At 53.2% G+C, this 23,384-nt stretch overlaps 1 protein-coding gene and 1 non-coding gene across 2 annotated transcripts; one reads left to right on the top strand and one right to left on the bottom strand.

Annotated features, from left to right (window-relative positions):
* Window positions 1-4,427: 4,427 nt before the first annotated feature.
* LOC131837396 (U6 spliceosomal RNA) lies at window positions 4,428-4,531 on the top strand. The gene has a single exon (XR_009356009.1). It is a non-coding gene; the product is annotated as a U6 spliceosomal RNA (small nuclear RNA).
* Window positions 4,532-12,277: 7,746 nt separating this feature from the next.
* MMP14 (matrix metallopeptidase 14) lies at window positions 12,278-22,837 on the bottom strand. The gene is made up of 10 exons (XM_059181620.1): window positions 22,457-22,837; window positions 18,110-18,258; window positions 17,797-17,919; window positions 17,105-17,412; window positions 16,435-16,596; window positions 15,931-16,091; window positions 15,615-15,753; window positions 15,332-15,482; window positions 14,738-14,853; window positions 12,278-14,391 (listed from the first exon to the last, which is right to left on the bottom strand). The coding sequence occupies exons 1-10, from the start codon at window positions 22,559-22,561 to the stop codon at window positions 14,057-14,059; spliced, it is 1,749 nt and encodes a 582-aa protein (XP_059037603.1). The 5' UTR covers window positions 22,562-22,837; the 3' UTR covers window positions 12,278-14,056.
* Between the last annotated feature and the right edge of the window lie 547 nt (window positions 22,838-23,384).

Genomic DNA, 23,384 nt, shown 5'->3' with positions numbered 1-23,384 from the left:
TACATTTGGATCCTTAATACTCTCTCCTCTCTACAAATAGTACAAAACACTTTTTTATCCATGACATTTGTTGTTGGCATCAGTTTTTATATTTTGAAAACTTGTACCACAAAAGGGCCTGAAGCCATAGAGTTGGCCATAAGAAGGTCCACTGGGGGCACCTGGGTGGCTCAGTGGGTTAAGCCGCTGCCTTTGGCTCAGGTCATGATCTCAGGGTCCTGGGATGGAGTCCCGCATCGGGCTCTCTGGTCAGCAGGGAGCCTGCTTCCTCCTCTCTCTCTCTCTCTCTGCCTGCCTCTCTGCCTACTTGTGATCTCTCTCTCTGTCAAATAAATAAATAAATAAATTTAAAAAAAAGGTCCACTGGGACCTTGGTCCTGTGTCAAGGGATTTGGGTCCCTCAGTCTCTCTGTGCCCTCTCCTGTGCTCCCTCTCTGTACAGCTCTAGGAGTGAAATAGGATCCTGAGTATGGAAAAAGGATGTTGAGCAAAGGAAAGCAGGGTGAAGAGGTTGGAAAAATAAAATATTTAAGTTCTAAAAGTGATCATGAAGGTTTTAGTTGAGTGCTGGCTACGTGTTCTCTATGCTTCATGGATGCCTGAAATTCTTTTTTTTAAAGATTTTATTCATTTGAGACAGAAAACATGAGCTGAGGGAGAGGCAGAAGAAGAGGGAGAAGCAGAAGCAGACTCCCCACTGAGTGGGGAGCCCAAGGACAAGGATGAGATGATGAGATGATGAGATGTGGGGCTGGATTCCAGGATCCTAGGACCCGGAGATCATGACCTGAGCCAAAGGCAGCTACTTAACCACCCGAGTTACCCAGGTGCCCTGGATGCCTGGAACTCTTAAGACTTCACTTGAACTTCAGGAGTTTACTGTCTACTTGGAAAGAGAGGTCAGATACACAAATGAGAGAAACCAGACAGCCTTGGGGAGTACCCATGGGAGTGGCATGTGAGGGAATGAGGAATTATAGAAAGGAAATGGAAAAGGTGGTCCTGAATTGGAAAGAGTTGTGGGAGGCAGGAAAAGGAGGAAGGGAGCCCATGGTCTGGGATGCTGAGTAAATGAAAATTGGCCAAAAAATATAGTCAAGGTCTAGTCTATTGGGAGCGGTCATCATCATCAGGAAGAAATGGCACCAGGGTAGAATAGTCTTGCATTTCGTAAATATTTATTAGAGTGCCTTCCAAGTACAAGGTATTCGACAGTGGGGACTTATATTTAAGAGTGAATTCAAGCCTCAAAATGATAGGAAAAAATTAAAGAGGACTTGGGCGCTTAAAATGAATTTAAGCTTTAATTAGTCTAGTGAGTTTCAGTGTCCTGGCCCATATAAATCACACCCTAGGCCATCAGGTACACTTAGGAATGGGCCTGAAGAGATGTTCCTGGAAATCTTTGAGGAATTATAAAAAATAGTGGAAACGGGCAGATGTTTGGTTTTCAAAATGATAATATCTAACTTTGGTAGACTACTTGCCTGTGGCAGGCCCTGTTCAAGCACTTCATGTGTATTATCTCAGTTAATCCTCACCACGCCTCTAGGAAGTAGGTGTTATTTTTGCCCTCCTTTTATAATTGAGGAAACTAAGTCATAGGTAGGTCAGATAACTTGCTCAAGATGAAACTACCAGCACGTGCAGGAGCCAAGCTGCTATGGTCTAAATGTTTGTGTCTCCCAGGCCCCAGATTTGTATGTTGATTTCCTATCATCCCCAAAGATGATAGTATGAGAAGGTGAGCCTTCGGGAGATGACTCTGAGATGGAGTCCCTGAGATGGAGCCCACAATGGGACTAGTGCCTTTTATAAAAGAGGCCTGTGCACTATGAGAGGACACAGTGCGGTGGTGTGGTAGTGAATCAGGAAGAGGGCCCTCACCAGTGGGTGCCCAAGCTGGTGCCTTGACCTTGGACTTCTCAGTCTCCAGAACTGTGAGCAATAAATCCACTCAAAATACCAAAATGGTATTTTGGTATATCAGTCCAAAAGGACTAAGACAGAGGCTTGCTACTGAGAAGTTGGGGTGCTGCTGTAAAAAAATACTTAAAAATGTGGAAGTGGTTTTAGAACTGAGGAAGGGTCAGAGACCAGAGGTGCGTGCTTGGAGAAAGCCCCTGCTGTGGTGAATGGACCGTTAGGGGAGATTCTCGTGAGGGCTCAGACAAGAGAGCTGTCTGGACCTCAGACTCCTTAGATTACCTCAGTGGTAGTGCACAGAATGTGAATAGAAGTATAAGTATAGTTGGTCAAAGTCACTCTGACTGGGTCCCAGATGGAGATGAGGGACATGTTAATTGGAAACTGAAGGAAAGGAGATCCTTGATACAAAGAGGCAAAGAGCTTGGCCAAATTGTGTTTGTGTCCTAGTATTTGTTGGAAGGTGGAACACACGATTGATGAAACCGGATATTTGGCTGAAGAAATTTCTTTATTTTTTTAATTTTTTTCTTTTAAGATTTTATTTATTGGGGTGCCTGGGTGGCTCAGTGGGTTAAGCCTCTGCCTTCGGCTCAGGTCATGGTCTCAGGGTCCTGGGATAGAGCCCCAAATCCTGCTCTCTGCTCAGCAGGGAGCCTGCTTCCCTTCCTCTCTCTCTCTGCCTGCCTCTCTGCCTACTTGCGACCTCTGTCTGTCAAATAAATAAATAAAATCTTTAAGAAAAAGTTTTATTTATTTGACAGAGAGAGATCACAGGTAGGCAGAGAGGCAGGCAGAGAGAGAGGGGGAAGCAGGCTCCCACTGAGGAGAGAGCCTGATGCAGGTCTTGATCCCAAGATTCTGAGATCATGACCTGAGCTGAAGGCAGAGGCTTAACCCACTGAGCCACCTAGGCACTCCTGACTAAAAATGTTTTGTAGCAAAGTGTTGAGGAAGCTTCCTGGTTTCCCTTGGATACTTTTTTTTTTTTAAGGTTTTTGTTTATTTATTTGACAGAGAGAGAGAGAGAGAGGGAACACAAGAGTGGGGAGTGGGAGAGGGAGAAACAGGTTTCCTGCCGAGCATGTAGCCGGATGCAGGGCTTGATCCCCAGGACCCTGGGATTATGACCTGAGCTGAAAGCAGTTTTTTAACAACTGAGCCATCCAGGCACCCTTCACTTTAATCTTATAGTAAAATGCAAGAAGAGAATAATGATTTAAAGGGGGAATTGTTCATCAAAAAGGATGCAGAACTAAGATTTGGAAAATTCTTATCACTATCTAATATTCTGTATATATTTTACTCATTTATCATGTTTATTGCCTGCTCCTCCCACAAGAATGCAAGTTCACTGGGGTAGGGATTTGTTGGTTTGCTGGTGTATCCCCAGTGCCCAAAACCGTGTCTGACAGAAAGTAGGTACTCAATAAATATATGCCGAATGAATGCCAGTCCTAGGCATCACACAGATTACTTCCTTGAATTCACTCAACTACTCTTTCAATTATTAATCCCATTTTAAAGATGAGGAAATGCAAGCGCTGTAAAGTTACCTAATTTGCTGGCCTCCAAACTAGTAAATTGTAAAGACTGGATTCACACTTGGCCTGTGTGACTCCAGAGCCATTTTTCCTAACCATTATGTGTAATGGCCTCTCTGTGCTGTAGGCGATGTATTAAAAGATCGATAAGGGGCGCCTGGGTGGCTCAGTGTGTTAAAGCCTCTGCCTTCGGCTGGGGTCATGGTCTCGGGGTCCTGAGATTGAGCCCCGCAACGGGCTCTCTGCTCAGCGGGGAGCCTGCTTCCCCCCTCTCTGCTGGCCTCTCTGCCTACTTGTGATCTCTACCTCTGTCAAATAAATAAATAAAATCTTAAAAAAAAAAAAAAAGATCGATAAAATGGGTTGCCTGGCAGCTCAGTCAGTGGAGCACAAGACTCACTACATTGTGAGTTTGAGCCCCACACTCAGTGTATAGATGACCTTAAAATAAAATCTAAAAAAAAGATTGATAAAATGAATCAATGCGGAGGAGGGTGTTAGAACTGGTGAGGGGTCTCTAAGCCATGTCATATAATAAGCTGTTTATGGAACTAGAAAGTCTTTTCACCTAAAGAAAAGCTTAACTTGAGTGAAGGATTGAATATATGAAAACTAGATCCAAGTATTTGATGAGCTATAGCATGGAACAAGAATTTGTTTGTTTTGTGCAGTGAAGGGCAGAGCCTGGAATTAACAGAGCAAATAAAGAAAATCAGTGTATTCCCTGCCTGAGGTTCAGGGTTAATGCAGAGGGACAGATGCCTTGGAACTTCAAGATTCCTTGGCAACTCTGTGAATCATGAATTTCATGATGGCATAACTTCCCAGAAAACAAGGGCAAAGAAGCTTCTAGAAGCATGTTGTGTATGATGCTAACAGGAACCCAACACAGACAGTCAAGAAAAGACCTGGGGTGGGAATAAAGAGGTCATGAGGGCCCTTTAAGGAGAAGTTTCAGTGCTGAATTTGGCAACACATATACTAAAATTGGAACAATACAGAGAAGATTAGCAAGGCCCCGTGCAAAGATGACACAAATTCATGAAACATTCCATATTTTTTTTAGATTTTTTTTTTTAAGATTTTGTTTATTTATTTGACAGAGATCACAAGTAGGCAGAGAGGCAGGTAGAGAGAGGGAGGAAGCAGGCCTGCTGAGCGGAGAGCCCTATGCGGGGCTCGATCCCAGGACCCTGGAATCATGACCTGAGCTGAAGGCAGAGGCTTTAACCCACTGAGTCACCCAGATACCCCCCTGCTTCCTCTTTTTAAAAAGAAGTTTCAGGGGTTCCTGGGTGGCTCAGTTAGTTGGATGTCTGCCTTCCACTTGGGTCATGATCCCAGGGTGCTGGGATTGAGCCCTGTGTTGGCCCCTGCTTATGCTCTCTCACTGTCTCTGTCAAATAAATCAACTAAAAATCTTTAAAAAAAATAGAGGAGAAGTTTGAGTAAATGCCTGGGTTGCTTCCACAGATATAGAGGTTAGTTTAAAAAGAAATGACTGGTTGGGGGGGCCTGGCTGGCTCAGTCAGAAGATCATGCTACTCTTGATCTTGGGGTTGTGAGTTCGAACCCCATATTAGGTATGGAGATTATTTAAGTGAATAAATAACTTTAAAAAACTTTAAAAAAATGACTAGTGAAGGAATGCAGACAGCTGTTGAAAAACCTTGGCTTGACAGAAAAGGGGGATATGAGGGAAATCATTCAAGGCTGCAGCAGTATCCAGAAGAGCTTTTCAAGATGTGGAAACTTCTGTGTTTGAAGGAGTGGGGATTAAAGACCCTGCCATATGGTTATAGGAGCAAGTTTCTTTGTGCTTTGGAAAGAATGCGATGCTGGGTTGGAGACACACCTTGGAGGTTTGGATCAACCTCAAATCATGTCCATTTTGGGGGTATCTGGTTTATTACAAAGTTAAATACAAGACAGTTTCAAAGATACTTTGTATGTTTTATATATTCATAAAGATTTTATTTATTTATTTTTAAAGATTTTATTCATTTGAGAGAGAGCAAGAGCAAAAGAAATCACAGAGGGAGAGGGAAAAGCAAGAGCCCAATGTGGGGCTCTATCCCAGGCCCTGAGATCATGCTGAGCCAAAGGCAGAGGCTTACCCTACTGAGCCACCCAGGCACCCGAAGATTTTATTTTTTTAAGTACTCTCTAAACCCAACATGAGGCTTGAATTTAAAAACCCTGAAATCAGGAGTCACATATTCTATTTGACTGAGCCAGCCAGGTGCCTCAATACTTAGTGTATTTTAAATGTTCCTATTTAACAAATGAAAACTCTTAGCATAAACACAGCAATATTATGGTGATAGTTATAAAATACCTACAGGCATTTTTTTTTTTCAAGTACAAAATTTAAAAGCTCTATAAATGTGAGACTTGGATTAAAGGATCCTCCTGTAGTAGGGATGAGGTTAGGAGGATGGGTGCAGGTTAGAGGAGCCCCAAGAGGGAGCATGATCCAGGGGAGTGACAGAGAAATGCCCACTCTGGGGATAAAGGAGTCAGGAAGGCCTGCTTGCCTTGGCATGAAGGAGTTCTGTCAAAGCATTCCGAGGTGGGGGCCCAGGGGAAGGGCATCCTGGAGCGATCAGTGTCTGAGGCGTCCACAGGGGGGCAGCGTGGCGACTCGGAGGAGCTCGGAGAGGCACCTCGTAGTGCCCCCTTACTTCCTCCTGCACCCCCTCAACTCCATTCCCTCTTCCTTCCCCTTGTTATTCGAGGGCTGCCCACCAACCCCTGCACAGGGACAGATGAGGGAAACTCTGACTTTTTCTTCTGTGCAGCTGGAAGACTAAGGCTTGTCATCCTGTTGCGCCCATAGTCCCACCCCTGTAAGTACAGGTGTCCTGGTTGGAAACATGGAAAGTGGAAAGGGGGAAGGAACAGGCTGGCCAGTGGCCTTGTTGGGGGGCTGTCTTGGCCCCTGCCTCGCTCAGGCTTGGCGCGCAGTGCCAACACCCAGCACAAGGGGGCGCAATCGTCCCGCAAACCCTGCCCGGCTGGCCTCTGCCGCAAAGTGGGTGTGGGGGTGAGGCTAGCCAGAGACTGGGGTGGGTGTTCTTCTGGGCCTCTTGTCCAGTTTTCCTTCACCCAGAATTTAGATGGCGTTTTGTGCAGGCAAGGGGTGGGGAGCTCCAGAGCACGGGCTGGTAAACTGGAGGGAGAGACTTTGGGGGCAACTGGCATGGAGCTTAGAGAGGTGTCAGGATGAGAGACCTGGGTGTTGGGCCCCTAGGTCAGGATCTGGGAGCAAGCTGGCCTGAGGGTGCAGTCTGTAGGATTGGTATTTCCAGAAGCTCTGGGTTAATACAACCCAATATTGATCACTCCTAGATTAAGGGCAGGCTGTGGAGGACACACGGGGAAACCATAGGGACAAAGTAGTTGCTTAGGAGTTATGGAGTCCATGACATTGATATATTTTTCTCTCTCTCTCTTTTTTAAACTTTTAAGATTGAGGTGGAATAGGGCACCTGGGTGGCTCAGTGGGTTGAGCCTCTGTCATCAGCTCAGGTCATGATCTAAGGGTCCTGGGATCGAGGACCCCATGGGGCTCTCTGCTCAGCAGGGAGCCTGGTTCCCCCTCTCTCTCTGCCTGCCTCTCTGCCTACTTGTGATCTCTGTCTGTCAAATAAGTGAATAAAATCTTTAGAAAAAAAAAAAGATTGAGCTGGAATAGACAGTCAAGCTCATGAAGTGTACTAAATCCTACAGCTTGATGATCTTTTTTTTTTTTTTTTTTTTTAAGATTTTATTCACTTATTTGACAGAGATCACAAGTGGGCAGAGAGCCGGATGTGGGGCTCAATCCCAGGACCCTGGGATCATGACCTGAGCTGAAGGCAGAGGTTTTAACCAACTGAACCACCCAGGTGCCTTTGAGGATCTTTTGACCTTACATATACATAACACTTGTGTACATACATGTACAGTATTTACACATTTGTAGGTATAGCTGTTGGCTTGTGTAATTCACAGTTTCACTGGCAATTTAAGTCAACAAACTTTTTTCCCCTTTTTATTTATTTATTTATTTATTTATTATTTATTTATTTATTATTTTTTAGATTTTTTATTTTATTTATTTGACAGAGATCACAAGTAGGCAGAGAGGCAGGCAGAGAGAGAGGGAGGGGGAAGCAGGCTCCCTGCTGAGCAGAGAGTCCAATGTGGGGCTCAATCCCAGGACCCCGGGATCATGACCCGAGCTGAAGGCGGAGGCTTTAACCCACTGCGCCACCCAGGCACCCTATTTATTTATTTATTTATTTATTTATTAAAGATTTTATTTATTTATTTTACAGAGAGAGATCACAAGTAGGCAGAGAGGCAGGCAGAAAGAGAGAGGAGGAAGCAGGCTCCTGCTGAGCAGAGAGCCCGATGCGGGACTTGATCCCAGGACCCTGAGATCATGACCTGAGCCGAAGGCAGTGGCTTAACCCACTGAGCCACCCAGGCGCCCCACCCTATTTATTTTTTTAAAAAGATTTTATATATTTATTTGATAGAGATCACAAGTAGGCAGAGAGGCAGGCAGAGAGAGAGGGGGGAAGCAGGCTCCCCGCTGAGCAGAGAGCCCGATGTGGGGCTCAATCCCAGGATCCTGAGATCATGACCCTAGCTGAAGGCAGAGGCTTAAACCACTAAGCCACCCAGGCGCCCCCTTTTCCCCTTTTTAAAAGATTTTATTTATTTCTTTGTCAGAGAGAGTGAGATTGAGAGCAGGAGCGGGGGAGCCAGCAGGCAGAGGAAGAAGCAGGCTTCCTGCTGAGCAGGGACTCAGTCCCAGGACTCTGGGATCATGACCTGAGCTGAAGGCAGCCGCTGAAATGACCGAGCCACCCAGGCGCCCCTTTAAGTCAACAAACTTTCATTAAGGGGCTTCTGCGTGCCTAGCACCAGCCTACTCCTTTGTAAGGAAGTAAGGACAGAACGTGTTTTTCCCGTGGCCTCAGTGGAGTCAGTATTATTATGAATCATAGTCATTCCTTGACAGAACTATCCTGTCAGTGCCTTGCAGGGCTGTGGCAGGCTGTGTGAGCTACTTGCAAGTGGCCATATTTTGGGGATCCAAACTCGGATGAATTGTCCGCCATACATGAACACACAGTGAACGTGAATACACAAATGCACAGAACCTCATGAAGATAATATTATTGGATCCAGAATATACCGTCAGGGCAGCCACGATCCTAGCACAGAGCCAGACACTGAGTGGCCAAGGAGAGCATTTTTGGGAATTGATTTTGCTCTCTGGCCTAGTGCTCCAAGTCTCTGGAAGCTGAGCGAAGGGTGACGTCTTTGACCACAGGCTGGATCAGAATGAGCTGGAGCTTGTCGCGTGTGTGTGAATCCACTAGGCCTTCGGAGGCACCGGTCTTTTCCCCTCTCTTGTGGTCATCCTGGCCTTGCCCCACCCAGACCCCATCCTGCCCCAAATCAGGGAAGTGTCCCTATTGGGAAGTGAAGTGTGTGAGCAGGAAGTGACCCATGATGAGGCAGCTGCCAGACCTGGTCTGGTCCCTGAGTCAATGAGCTACTTCAGGCACTCAAAGGAAGTCTTTCCGCCAATTCACTGCAGTGTGGACACCTCTTCTGTGCCCTCTATTGGTCCTCCCCACCCAGGTGTGGGTCTGTGGGGACAGGAAACTGGTCTCCTCCTCCTCTAAGCCACAAAGCGCCCATTGGAGAAATAAGGTACCCTTCTGGAGGGTAAGGTGCTGCCTCAGCATGGAAGCAGGGGAAGCTGCAACCTTGGGGTGTGGCAATAGCCCTCTTTGGGGTGCCTGATCCTGCTGTGAAGCCTCTGGTTCCAGGATTGGTGAGGGACAGCGGAGGACAGAGGGGGGTGGGCCTGGCTGGGGAAGGCTGGCCTGGAAGGCGCTCAGCCTTCGGCCCTGGGCCAGGGTGGAAAGTATGTGTGTGAGCTCATTTGGAAGGTGGCTTCTGGCCAGTCAGGCCTGCCTCCTCTCCAGGCCCCAATTGCCCAGCCCCCTTGAAGAACGCCACTGGGTCTCCCCAGTCTCCCAAGACTGTCTGAGGGACGAAGGCTAAAACCCCCAGGTTAAGTGTTTAGCCCCTGGTCTCCTAAAGAAAGTGAATTCAGATTTGGGAGGTGGGTGAGAAGGGGGTACAGGGACAGCAGGACAATGGATTAGCCTGACTGGGATTTCCTTGGAGCCTCAGGGAATGGTAACTGTCCTCGTAGGCCCTTGCACAGCCATTTGCCACCCCCATCCCTCCCTTAGCTGCGACCACTGGTGCCCCTCAGTCCTTCTGGCTTCTGAGTCCTTCCTGCTTCTTCCTTCTTTCCCTCAGAGGGGGACCTGTTCCTGTCCCCTAAAAAGGAGGTGACTGCAGGCAAAGTGGGTTTCTGAGGAAGAGCCCTTCTCCTGCTGCATTTCTATGCCCCATGCTGTTGCTCCCGCATGGAGTAAGAAGCAAGTACTCATGGGCTGTCAGATCCCCAGAACACATACCACCACACACACCCAGCCACGCAGGGGCCACATTGGAAAAGACACTCAAAGACAAGGGCAGAATCTACCAGCATGGGGGGGGAAAATCAGACAGATCTGGGTTTTCATTTTGGATTAAGGAGCTACGACCTTAAGGAAGTCTTATCTGGGCCTCAGTTTCCAAACCTGTAAAACAGGGGCAGTGATTGTGCCTGTGTCATTGTACCTAGACCAATGTTGGTTTTTTTTACCACCTCCCTTTGGCTGGAAAGGGAAGTGGGAGTACAGAGGGGAAAGAGGACTAGGAAGTCTGGCAGTGTCCGGAGAAGGGGGCCCCAGAGGAGGGACAGTGGAGTCCCAGCAGGGGTGGCCAGGTTGTGCATGAGGGGTCACCCTGCTCAATCCTCCCTTCTCTAGAAGGCCTGGCTTGTTCTTTGATCTTCGCTTCTCATGTCGCTGACCCAGCACCTGGCCAGCAGCCTTGGAGGTGTGGGCCCAGCTGGTGGCAGGATCCCCGGGGAAGGGCTCAGACGTGTGGGGTGCCATGGTGGGCAGAGCGCTGCCTCTGCTCAGCGCTTGCCCCTGCTGCAGGCTCCTTTGAGGCCGCGTCCCTGGGTTCTGCCCAAACCTCCTCGCAGATTCCCCTTGGCTCTCCCTGGCTGCTCTAGCTCCATGTGCTGCTTTCGAATACAGGAACTTGGAACCTTAGAAACTGGGTCAGGCCCAATGGACAGAGCGGGGTAGGGCCAGTAAAAGCAGCATTTCCAGGTCTCTCGGGAGCCGCAGGGACCTCTGTTCTCCCCTCACCCCGCCTGACCCTGTGCGATCAGCAAGGCACCTCCCCAGCGTCTCTGGGTGGCCTCCCTGGGCTGGACCCCTCAGGCCCAGGGCATGTCAGAAGCACGGGACCTTGCAGGCCTCCACCCCACAGTTCTCCCTGCCCAGGAAGCCTCTTCCGCCTCTTTTCCCCTTTGTCTCTGGTCCTCCATTCCCATCTCTCCCCCTTGGCTTCAGAGAGCATCTTGTGATTCCAGAATCAGGGCCAAACAATTTCCTCGTGATGGGGAAACCGCACTCCAGCCGTGGCAGCCCTAGGCTCCCCCTCCTCTTCCCTCTGGCAGCCCCCCCTCCCCAGGCTCCTCAACTGGCTCCAGCTGTGTTTTGCAGAACTCCCACTGGATAACATCTGTAATTGCCTCCAGATGTGGGCCACAAAAACACAAAGGGGCCATGAGCTCATCTTCGAGCTCCTTGCAACACGCACATCCCCCCACCCCCCCTCCCCCCAGACAGCCCCTGACTTTCCCATGCCAGCTTCCCTGGGTCCCCATCCCCTCTGGTGAGGGTGGCAGGGAGGTGTCCACATCCACTGAGATACAAAGGCTGTGCCAAACAGCTGTTGGCGGGAGAGGTGGAGGCGGCCAGGCGCAGGGTCAGGGTTCCTGGCTGGCAGAGAGGTGGGGTACCCCTTCTGCCAAAGCAATCACACCGGCCAGCCCTGAAGAGCAGCTGGAGAGAACCGCTGGCCTACGTGGGGCCAGCGCTCGTGGAGGAAGGCTGTGGAGGGGGCCTGGGCTCGAGCCCAGGGAGGGCTGGGCTAACGCAGGAAGGGAAGGGGAGGAAGAAATAGGGCTGCTCCCCTTCAGCTGAGCTGACTCAGCAGCTGAGCTATTCCTCCCTCCAGGCTGGTTTCGGAGGAAGGGTGGGTCAATAGCCTGGGAACCCTGTCTGGGGCAGCAGTTTCGAAGAAACAAAGCCTTGTTATTCTCCCCTTCCGCCCTGACCATCCTGCCTCTCCTGGGCAGTCCGGTGAGATTCCTGTTTTGCCAGAGAGAGGCTGCTCCTCACTGGCCACAGGACAACTGTTTGGTCTTCCTGGGTGTTCCTTTTGCCCCTACAGCCGAGCCCCCTAGGCCTAGAAGAGGCTTAGATGCACGCAGGGCTGGGTTAAAGGGCTCAAAGACATCCAGGGAGTCCCCAGCAGCAGAAAGAGAGGTCTGAGGAAACAGAGGGTCTGCGGCCAGATCACAGGACAGGGTAATGCAATTTAGGAAGATTTTCCGTGTGGCCTCAGCTTGACCACTTCCTGTTGCTCTGGGCCTCCAAGGTAACCTCTTAGCTGGATTGGAGAGGGCACCTGGGCTCTGGGGACCACTTCCCTGCCTCCACGGAGTGTGTATACCTTCCTTCCCAGCTATGGCCCTGAACCCTCACTGTCCACCAGGGATAAACATATTCCTTTATGAAAAATACCGAAACTCCAGGTCACAGAAAACACAGGTTATGGGCATGCTTTCCATTCACCTCTCTGAGAGAAGGCAGCCACACAAAGAATGTGAAACACCATTTATTCTTTGTGGAAAGGTTGAACAAGGTCAAAAATGTCCTTAGAGGGCACTGACCCAGCCCCGCCCTGCAGGTTCCTGGGGTCCGATGCCTCTGCACCCCCCACCCCCACCCTTCCCCTGCCCCTTGTTAACAAAAAGGAACGATTTGAAGGGAATTCATATATAATAATTATAATAAAAATATACATTAAACGAAACAAAAAAAAAACCAAACAAGACAAATTTAGCCGAACTGCCAGCACCGTTCATCCCACACACCCCCACCCCCCACCCCCGGAACTCCCCTACCCCTAACATTCCTCTCCTCTCCCTGTCCCCACAGGGTCTTACTCTCTCAAGTCCCAGGTACCATGACCACCTGTGGTGGCCAGAGGAGACTTCCAGTGGGCGGGCTGGCTGGGGGAGAGGAGGCAGGACACGGGTAGGATGGGACAAGGGGCAGGGGTATCAGGCAGTGAGGGGCTAACCTGACAAGACCCACCCAGGCACCTGCCCCCTCACTGAAGCCAGCTGAGGCTGCTGAGTGCTGTCAGCCCCTGGTCACCACCCATGAGGGTGGCCACCCTCATGAAGGTCCCGAGTCACTAGTCCCTGGATGTGTGTCATCTCTGCTCTTTTCTCTGGGCTCCCTACCCTTCCCATACTTGTATGCTGGCTGGAGGAGTGGAGCACCAAAGTGGAGTAGGTATGCCCTTCTCCAGCCCTTCCTCAGACCTCCAATAAAACATGGCCTCCTCCGGGAACGACCGGCCCACCTGGTGGAGCCCCTGCTGGCCTGGCCCACCTGGCCGCCCTCCCCCCATCCCCTGGCCCTCCACTCCCACTGCGCCTCCCTGCTTAGCCTTTGGTCCTGTCCTATCCCCCTGACTGCTCTGCCCCTTGGTCCCCATCCCAGCTGTCTGCATTTGAGTGAGATTCTTCTTCTGTCACCTTCAGGCTCACCCCAGGGGTCCAGACAGTCCCTCTCCTTGGCCCTAGCCATCCTACCCTGGGAGCTGCAGCCTGTGCTCTCACTCCTCTAACCCAGACATCCCCAGTCAAGGCTGACATTTGTGGGGGTAAGGCATTTGTGGGGGTAGGGCCGTCAAGGGTTTCTACAGCCCTTTAATGGCTCAGGCTCCTGGGGACGTCCTTGGGGCCAGGTGGGGCAGAGGCAGATCTTTGCAGAGGGGACTGACTCTGAGCTTCCCTCCCAAGGTCTTAGGGTGGCTGTGTGGCCTTCCCCCACACCACTCCTACTCTCTTAGGGTCTCTCCTCTCAACAAGATTAGATTCCTTTAAGCCAGAAAGAGTGGTAGGAGGTTGCCACGGGGGTGCACCGGGTGGGGGGGGCTTGTGGGGCTGGAGTGCCCAGAGCCTCCTGAGGTCAGAGTTCAGAGGTTAAAGTTATATCAGGGAATGGAAAAGGAGCAGATGACCCCATTTGACCTTTGCCAGCGAGGTCTGAGGGTCCTGCCTTCAAGTGCAGAGCCAAGACATTCAGATGGGGCTGGGCACACACCAAGCTACAGAGGCCCCTGGTGGGGGAGCAGGAGCTGAAAGGGGCAGCCCCTGATCAGCCCCCAGGGCACTCCATCTAGGGAAGAAGCAATGCCAGGGTTGAGGTGGAGAAAGGCAGTCAGGTGATAGAAAAGAAGGGAGGTGGGGGGCGGGGTAGGGAGAGGGCCTGGGACAGGTGGAGCAGCCCACCCACCACCACCTGCTGCCACTGGCCTTCAGAGGCAAAGTCCTCGTGGTAGGAGTGGGTGGGCGGCCGTGGGGGTCAGACCTTGTCCAGCAGGGAACGCTGGCAATAGAGCAGTCGTTTCGGGGTCCCGTGGCGCCTGAAGAAGAAGACGGCGAGGCCCACTGCCAGCACCAGGAGCAGCAGCAGCACGGGAAGCACCACGGCGGCCGCACTCACCGCCCCGCTGCCCTCTTCGTCCACCTCGATGATGATCACCTCTGTCTCCTCCTCCGTTCCCTCGTCCGGCCGGCCACCTGACGCGGGGCAGCCCATCCAGTCCCGCAGGGCTGACTTGGGGTAGCCTGGCTCTACTTTCAGCTTCTGGTTGTTGAATTTCCAGTATTTGTTCCCCTTGTAGAAGTACGTGAAGACTGCAGCGGTCAGCAAAAAGGTGGAGGGAAGACCCACAGGGAGGAGAAGAGCGGGAGGGAAATCTGTGAGGCACTCGAGCGAGCTGAGTTAATTCCTTACCCTCTGTGAACATAAGTCGTCTTAGCTGTAAACCGGGGTAGTTCTAGTACCAGGCTAGTAGGGTTCTGGGGATTAGGGATCCGAGGTGCAGAAAGCACTTTCCTCAGAGCCTGGCATGTGGCAAGGCTTCCAGCCCCCTTGTCATCACTGCTTTCCCCACCATACTGTCCTGTCCAGCTTTCCTCCCGTTCTCCCTTAATCCGCTGTCCCCATCCTCCCCTCATGGACACCTCCCTTGCCCCTCACCTTCATCGCTGCCCATGAATGACCCTCTGGGAGACTCGGGGATTCCTTCCCAGACCTTGATGTTTTTGGGGTACTCGCTGTCCACTGCCCTGAGCTCCTCGTTGAAACGGTAGTACCTGGGAGATCGGAGGGGAAGGGCAGCAGTAGGGCACTGGGCCTTTCCTCAGAGGGCAGCGGGGCCCAGACTGAACCCACCAGAAAGCAAAGGGTGCTGACGGACGGGGTGCGGGACCAGGGTTTTGAGTAATGAGGGCCTGTGGCTGAAAGTGGCGGAAGGTGGGGGTGGATGGGAGGTCCCAGGCTGCAAGGAGCCACCGGTAGCCTTTAATGACAGTGCCTGGCTGCTAGGGTGGAGGCACCGTGCTGGGGGGCAGGAGACGCCAAATGACCGGGTCTGAAATGGTGACCCGGTCACTTCCCACTCACTCAGCACCTAATGGAGGCCGTCTGTTGCTAGGCAACGGCAGAGGCTCAGCCAGCAACTAACTTCTCCAGGGAAACATCCCAGGGAGAGGTGGGTCTTTCTCCCTAACTGAGGGAATCGGTGGTGGCATCTGAGGAGGGAGGCCTGGGGTCAATGGGCTGAAGTCTCACTTGTTTCCCCGGAAGAAGTAGGTCTTTCCATTGGGCATCCAGAAGAGAGCGGCGTCAATTTTGTCAGTAGGCAGTCCTCGGCCCAGCTCCTTGATGTGCTTGGGGTAGCCAGGTTCCAGGGAAGCTTCGTCAAACACCCAGTGCTTATCTCCTGGTGGGGAGAGGGAAGGGCAGGATCAGGGTTCCCCTCAGGCTCTTGTGTCTTTGGAGGAGTCAAGTGGAATCCAGTCCTCCAGGGAGACTCTCCGCACACCTGGAGAACTAGGGCAGAATGCCCGGTTACCTTTGAAGAAGACAAACTTGCCATCCTTCCTCTCATAGGCAGTGTTGATGGATGCGGGCAGGCCCCGCCAGAACTGGCCAATGGGCATGGGGTATCCATCCATCACTTGGTTATTCCTCACCCTCCAGAACCAGCGCTCCTAAAAGGTGTCGAGGTGGGGACGGTATGTTTTGTCTTACAGGGAGTCCTCTGGCTTGGTCCCCAAAGCTTCCCACTGTCTCAGTTCTAGTTCTTAGTCCTCCTGCTGCTGTTTCCACCCAGCCTGCTGGGCTTGGAGCCCTCCCGTCCCCCATACTGGCCCACTTCTTCCTCTTACCTTGAAGACAAACATCTCCCCTCGGAGCACAGCCACAGTGTCGAAGTTACCGTCACAGATGTTGGGCCCATAGGTGGGGTTTTTGGGCTTATCGGGGACAGAGGGCCTGGAGGTCGTCCTGGGTTGTGGCGGCATTTTGGTAGGGGACCCTGACTGACTCCCTGGTATAGAGAACATGAGAGGCACTTCAGACTTTGTGGCAGAGAGGGCAGAAAGAACAGGTATATGGGCAGACAAGCCCCTTGGAAAGGTGTGGATGGCCCTGTGGGGGAGGCTGAAGCAATCAGGTGGGAAAGGACAGAAAAGGTGGAATCAAAAGTGGGAGAAGAATTAAACATGTAGGAGAGATAATGTAAAAAAAAGAAAGTGAGAGTAGGTGGTGGGTGGAGGCAGGGTCAAGTGGGGTTGGGGGTAGATCATAGGGCATGGGGGAAAGGAAGGGATGCACAGGTCAGAGAGGAAGAGCAGAGGAGGAGCAGAGAGATGTGGGCATAGATTACTCACCGTAAAGTTGCTGGATGCCCCGGCGGTCATCATCGGGCAGCACGAAGTTCTCTGTGTCCATCCATTGGTAAAAGGGCGCCATGATGGCTGAGGGATCATTGGAGTGCTCAAGGCCCAGGGCATGGCCCAGCTCGTGCACAGCCACCAGAAAGATGTCATTCCCTGGAGGGATGGCGATGATTATGAGGGAAGCCTGGGTCCCTTACCTCAGAAGCCCTGCTTTCCCACCAGAGGCTTGGTTTTCACACCTGAGCCTGCCTGTCACATTTTCCACCCAAAAAGCCACGAAGCCAGTGAGCAATCTATTCTCGGCAGAGATGAGAGGGTGCTCTGGGGACAGATCCCAATCCCAGGGAGACATGTATTAAGGGAAGCTGAGGTCCCGTCTGGGCCTCAGGGTCTGCCAGGAGCTAGAGGTGACATTTGCCTGGAAAGTGGGAAGTCTTTGACTGGGAAGTCAGTTATTGGGTGAGAAAGGGACCAGATGTAAATGGAGCAAAATAAGAATTGGGCTTTCACTGGAAGTCAGATTAGGAGATCTCTATAGCCCAGAGACTTGGGGGTTTGAGGTTTTGGGAGGAGGCAGGACAAACAACCCCCCCCCCCCCCCGCCCCACAATGATCGTTGACTCTCCCCACAATAAATGAGTCCCAGGGCTACTTTGCTCACCATTCAGATCCTCATTCCTGACAGTCCAGGGCTCAGCAGAGTCAAAGTGGGTGTCCCCTCCGATGTTGGGGCCGGGGAAATAGGCATGGGCCAGGAAGCCACCCTCGCCATCAAAAGGTGTGCTGTCACCATGGAAACCCTCAGCGAAGAAGATCATGATGTCTGCTTGCTTCTCATGGCCCTCGCGGATATAGGCATAGGGCACCTCTCGGAATCGAAGCGGTGTGGCGCTCTCCCACACGCGGAATGCCTTGCGAATGGCCTCGAATGTGGCATACTCACCTACCTTGGGTGTGTAATTCTGGATGCTGAGGTCCAGCCACGTGGAGGAGGGGAGGAGGAGAGCGTGTTAGCATCACATCGAATACAATTCTCCTTCCCTGTACTTGCCCAGGTCTGACTGAACTGCCCAGCTACCTCTGCTGCCCCGGCTCTTCCTGCTGCCTCATGATACCTCTGCACCAAGAACTGAGGGCTCAACACCCCCCGCAGGCTTCAGTTTCCTGGCCCTGGGGCGCACCCCCCACAGGCTGCACCTTCCCCCAGGATTACAGCCATGTTTCTCCCCACTCCCAGGGATGCTTCCCAGGGACAGAGGTGAGTAGGATAGGAGGCCTCTGAGTCTATGAGCACAACTGATAGGGAGGGCGACCCTGATGTTCTGAGAAAGGCAACTTGCCTGTTGGACTCACCAGAAAGTGATCTCATTATGCTGCCATTTGAGGCCCTGGATAGCATAGCGCTTCCTTCGAACATTGGCCTTGATCTCGGCCCCAAACTTATCCGGAACGCCACAGCGGGGACGCCTCATTGCCCTGGGGTTTGAGAATTGTGGCCATTAAAGAGAAAGGTCTTGTGAGGAAAGGGGGAGTGCCTGGCCTTAGGGTCAGTGTGGAGAAGGGGAGGGGGCAGGAGTCAAGCGCATAGGTAGCAAGGTCTCTGTGTTCAGGGTTGTCACTGAGAGGTGGGTGCCATGCAGGATTCCCAGCAGGGTCTGGCACTTACTTCATGGTGTCCGCATCAGCCTTGCCCGTCACACGCAGACCATAGAACCTCTGCATGGCAGCGATGGCAGCTGAGAAGGACTGGGGTGAGCGGTGTGTGTGCGTGCGCAGGTCCCCGGGGGGCAGGTAGCCATACTGTTGCAGCCAGGCCTGCAGGGAGAAGAGCATGGCTTAGAGCATCTCCACTTGGCCCAAGGGGAGCCTCTGCCTCCCCCTGCTATCTGGCATGCACCCTTGGCTTAGGAGAAAAGGGCAACGAGCTCCCAGCCTGGCTCTGGCAGTGGGGCTGGAGGAGTTCCCAGGCTGGACCTGCACTCTGGCCCAGGCCCCAGTATGACTTGTCCTCTCAGGGCTGTGGGCTCCAACAGGGGTGGGGAGCCATGGCTCCGGACTTTGGCTGCAACTCTTGAGAATGGGAGCCCAGATGGCTTAACTGAGTCCTAGGATAGCTTCTCAGAGCTGTGATTCCTTCCAGCACTTTTCTTCTCTGTGTCAGTGTTCTTGTAGTTTGGATCCTGGGAATGGATTGTGGCCGTGATGGATGGAGGCAGGGAGGTTGAGGGGGGCTCCCTTTTGGGACCTGTATGAGACCCTCTTGGGACAGGAATGCCATGCCTCTAGGACCCTCACAGCTGACATCTTTTTAGAAAGGAGGAAGCAGGGGCACCTGGGTGGCTCAGGGGGTTAAAGCCTCTGCCTTCGGCTCAGGTCATGATCCCAGGGTCCTGGGATCGAGCCCTACATCGGGCTCTCTGCTCTGCAGGGAGCCTGCTTCTTCCTCTCTCTCTCTCTGCCTGCCTCTCTGCCTATTTGTGATCTCTGTCTGTCAAATAAATAAATAAAATCTTAAAAAAAAAAAAAAAAAAGAAAGGAGGAAGCAGAGCAGGAGCTAGGGCTGAGACGGGCTGCTGAGATAGGACGCTGGGACCTTTGGAGGTGGTGGGGCTAGGACCCAGCCACAGAGCTGGGATCCTGCCAGTCCCCATCCAAGCATCTGACCTAGGCCTTGGGACCTAAAGGCCCATTTGAGGTTCTCAGAAGAGGGAGTGGGAGATGGGGGTCATGGTAGAGACTCAGTGGCAGCACTGTACTTGAGGTATATTGTGAACTGTTCATAAGATAAAGGTTGGCGTATTGCTTTAACATAAAGTTAGGTTTTCGGTGTTCGACTGAAAGGCACACAAAATACAAAGCCCTGTTGGGGAGAAAAATCCAGCCTTTATTGTAAGAACGAACAATGGAGCATTTTCCTAAAGCCTGAAAAGTAAAGCGAGCCAAGTTATATATGGGATATAAAAATGCTCAGATTCTCTGATGGAGATACTATGTTGGTCCCTGCTCCAGCTTTGCCTTCCTTAGGAGTTCGGAGGGGGCCTGCAGGTTGCTTAGGATGAAGTCTGGAGCGCGGAGTGGGTAGAGGCTGCTGCTGGGTGCCACAACCCCCATCCCAGGTTGTCACAATGGATCTTCCTGACGCCCTTCATCTCTAGGCCCCAGCCCTGATGGCGGAGCATTGCTCCTGCATTGGGGCTGGGGGTGATTCAGGAGCAGCTGACTGGGGACATGTGCCTGTGGGGCAAGAATTGCAACAGGGTTCTGGGAAGTGATCCCCTAAGGCTGATGGGAGTTAGGGCCCAAGATGTAAACAACCTAGCTTTTCCCCAGCCAACAGGCCTGGTCAGAGCAACCTTAGCACCACCCGCCTCTGAGAGCCCCTCCTCAGGGGTAGAGGAGGGAGTCAAGTTTAACCTCTGGGAGACCACAGGGGAGCAGAGCAGGGTGCTACAGAACCTGGTTGATCTCCCCAGGAGCTGTGGACGTGCCCTGACCTGTGCTGGCTGATGCCACAGCTAGTGCCCACGGGAGGCCTGCTGTGGCCTGTGCCCAAGTATGCGGGAAATTCCCTTTGCCCTTCGCCTCACCTGTGGTGTACACACACACCCCAGGCTTCTGACCCCTGGTGAGGGAGCGGCTGCTTCAGCTTTGGTGAAGGATGGGAGTGGCCTGCTCCTGGAGCTGGAAGTCAGGAGGACTTAAGTCAGGCCTCCTCAAGCCTCAGGGAAGGAAACTGAGGGGAATTCTCTTAGGGCTGAATAACAGAATGGAGGGTGGCAGAGAGGCGAGGAGAATCCACATCCAGGAGCTCTGGGATAAATCCCTCTTGGGAAAGTAGGCAGGTCTAAATATTCCCACCCACAACGTCCACCCAATACACGATAGAGAAAAATGGAGGCTTAGGCAAGAAAGGGACTTCCCTGCCTTCAAGAAAGCCTCGAGGCCTGGAAAGGAAGTGCCCCCATCCCTCTCCTCCCAGGCCTAGGCTCTGAGCAAAGCAAGAACCACAGAGAAGACTAGGAGGTGAGGTAGGAACCACAGAAGAGAGGACTCTTGTGTCTGCGGCTGGGTAGGGGGAAGGACCAAGTGCCAGAAGGGGCCACGGGGAGGAGAGGGATGTCCTGGAGCTGGTGCAGGACTCTGGAGGCCTGGTGGGAGGAATCCAGCTGCCTGAGGCCTGGCCACCCCAGCTCGCCCTCTAGACTGGCCTGGAGAGGGAGCAACTATGTTAGGTCCAAAAACTCAGTTGGCTGGCTTTGTCTTGAAAACTGAGTGGTCTGGAGGTATTCCCCGAGAGTGGGGAGGTCCAGAGAACCCCTCCCACCTCTGGCCTAGGAGTCCTGGAGAAGCTGGGTGGGTTGGGGGAAATGCTGGCAAACTCCAGCAGGCCCTGGATGAGAGCCTCTGGGCCTGCTCCTCCCTCCCTCTGCCTCCCACCCCTCCGTGGCCCAGAAGCAAATGGTGGTTCTGGCACTGGGACTGCCCATGACCCACTTAGAACAGAGCCAGGGCTGCTGCCCCTCCCCTAGGGGGCCTAGTGGGGCAGGGAGGGAGGGCAGGGCAGGCAAGGTTGGCAGTGGGCAGCCCCCTGATGCCCAGGCTTCTTTTGTTAGGAGCTCTCCTTGCAGGCCTGTGATGAAGACTCCAGGCCAGGGGTGAGGATGACTCCTCCTGCAGGGCCCTGTCAGGCTTAGCCCCAGGTCAGAGCTGTACTCTCCCTGGTCACCCCCACTCCTAGGGCCACACTTTGCTTTTCAGCCTCAGATCCCTTCGGGACAGAGAGTGTTCTTTCTGGAGATGTTTCCTCCGGGGGGTGGGTCCGGGGCCAGGACGGAGAGGGAGGAAGCCAAGTCCAGATCCCCTCCCCCTTCTGGGGCCCTTCCCGGCCCCTCCCGACCGCACCCAGGCCCTGCCGGGCTGAGTGGGTTGAGATGGCCCAAAATAAGAAGCTGATCAAATTCGTCTCCCACCTTCGCCCCAAAATAAGAGAGAGAGAGCAAGAAAGAGAGGAAAAACCTTCCTAGACAACTCCCACGCGGCTTCCTCCCAGGGGGGTGGGCCAGCGTCGGGGAATGGGTTGGGGGGGGGGGGCGCCTGAGACCTGTGCTGGTGCCCTGGGCCGGGCCCTCTCCCCACTCCCCAGTGCGATGCCTTCAGTCTTCCTGCACAGAAAAGCAATTAACAAAATTAACAAAAAAGCAATTAACAAAGGCAACTAGAAGAGCCTAAAGGCGCCACTGGCTGGGGGTGGGGTGGGGTGGGAGGTTTGGGATGGTGAGGGGGGCAGAGGGAGGAGGCGGCCTCGCTGCCGGGCCCCCGGCTCACAAGGAAAGCTTTGTCTGTACGGAAAGGCGGCCGGGGCGCCAGCCCTGTGCGACCTTCGACGCCAGGGCTCCGGGCCGCGACACAGAGGGTCCGCGCGGGGAGGCGGAGTGGGGCGAGGGACGGGGCCGCTCGGCGGGTCTAGCCCCGACCCCACCTGGTGGTGGCTGCACCCGCGGAGGGCCGGGACCGCCCGGGAGGCGCGCAGCGTTGGGGGGCCCGGAGCCGCGGCGCGGTCCACCAAGCCTCCCCGGCCCGCGAGTGCGGGCGGGAGAGCGCTGGAGGGCTGGAAAGTTGAGAAAACAACGGACTGGCGCACATGACAAGAAAGCAGGGCAGCTCAAGGGCTGAGCGGAGTCCCAAGTATTTACCAGGCTCCCTCCTGGTTCTGCAGCGGAGCTCAGAGCCCCGGGGAACCGGGGACGGTGGGCCCCAGCTGTAAGGCTCTTCCCAGGAAAGAAAGTAGGTGGCGGCGGGTGGGGGTGGGGGGGCTGGTTGGGGAAGACAGAAGTTGGATCGACTTGGAAGTTTGGAGATGAGGAGGGAAAGCAAAAGGAGGGGGTTGCTGCTGCCCGGAGCGGCCAAACCCCCGAGCTTGCTGCTCTCTAAGGAGGACCCTGTCCTTTTGGAGACCCCCGGCTTGCCTCCCCGGCGGGCGCGACTCCCGGCAGGGCCGGGGGAGCTCACTTACTTCGGGGCTGAAGCTGCTCTGGGCCGAGCTGAGGGAGGCGAACGCGGTGGCGAGCGTGAGCAGGGGGAGCAGCAGACTGCCGGTGGGCCGTGGGGCAGGAGACATGGTCCGCGACCGTCCCGGCAGCCAGCCGTGCAGGCTCCGCGGCGGGGGCCCCAAGCCCTAGGGTCGCGCCGCCACTCCCTTGGGTCGCCTTTGTCTTCGGTGGGCACTGAATTTGGATTCCTAGAGCGCTGTCCGCTTGGAGATGGGGGGATTGTTCTTGAAAGTGTCTGTTTGTTCGTCCCCTCTTTCCCGTTTTTTGATCTTTCTTCTGCTTAGTCTGCGAACTGCATTGCGAGTCCTCTCTCACTCCTCTGGTCCCTCCCTTCTCCCACAGCCTCTCCGCCCCCGCCCCAATGCCCTCCTTTCCCGGTGCGGACGTGGTTGTTTCAGCCTGAATCCAATTACAGCCAAGAGTCGGGTAAAAAAAAAAAAAAAAAAGGACAAAAAACACAAAACCAAAAAAAGAACAACCCACCGTAAGTTGCCTTTTTGTGGTGGAGGCTGCCATCTGCAGGGGTTGAGGCCACAGCTAAGGACGGGGGTCTGTGTGTGTGTGAAGGGGGGAACCGAGGCCACGGGATGTGGGAGACTTTCTCCCCCTAAGCATATTTTAGGTGGCTTGATTCCCCTGGTATTCAGCATTTGTCTCAACTCAGAGTGGGAAGTACTGGGAGGCTCAGTGTCCCAGGCGGACAAGTTGAGAGTCTGGGATGCTGGTGGTGGTCTTCATGTCCACCACACCTGGGTTGGAGATTGTCTGCTGGGACGTGTGGCTCAACCAAACTGAAACATTTGCCCCTTGTTCTTGACCACCACCTTCATCCCTATCCTGCCCCAAACATGCAATAGTAACAAAACCCAACTATCAACCGACCAACTCCAC

The sequence above is a fragment of the Mustela lutreola genome, chromosome 7 (assembly GCF_030435805.1).
Source record: "Mustela lutreola isolate mMusLut2 chromosome 7, mMusLut2.pri, whole genome shotgun sequence".
Taxonomy (NCBI): domain Eukaryota; kingdom Metazoa; phylum Chordata; class Mammalia; order Carnivora; family Mustelidae; genus Mustela; species Mustela lutreola.
The sequence above is the reverse complement of the archived record's forward strand: the minus strand, read 5'-3'. Positions and strand labels throughout refer to the sequence as shown.

Excerpts from the sequence above, each read along its gene's own strand:
- MMP14 (XM_059181620.1), bottom strand. The coding sequence starts at position 22,561 with ATGTCTCCTGCCCCACGGCCCACCGGCAGTCTGCTGCTCCCCCTGCTC. Across the intron at positions 17,413-17,796 it reads CATAATGAGATCACTTTCTG|CATCCAGAATTACACACCCA; the intron begins GTGAGTCCAACA and ends GCTGGACCTCAG. Across the intron at positions 14,854-15,331 it reads TACTTCTTCCGGGGAAACAA|GTACTACCGTTTCAACGAGG; the intron begins GTGAGACTTCAG and ends CCGATCTCCCAG.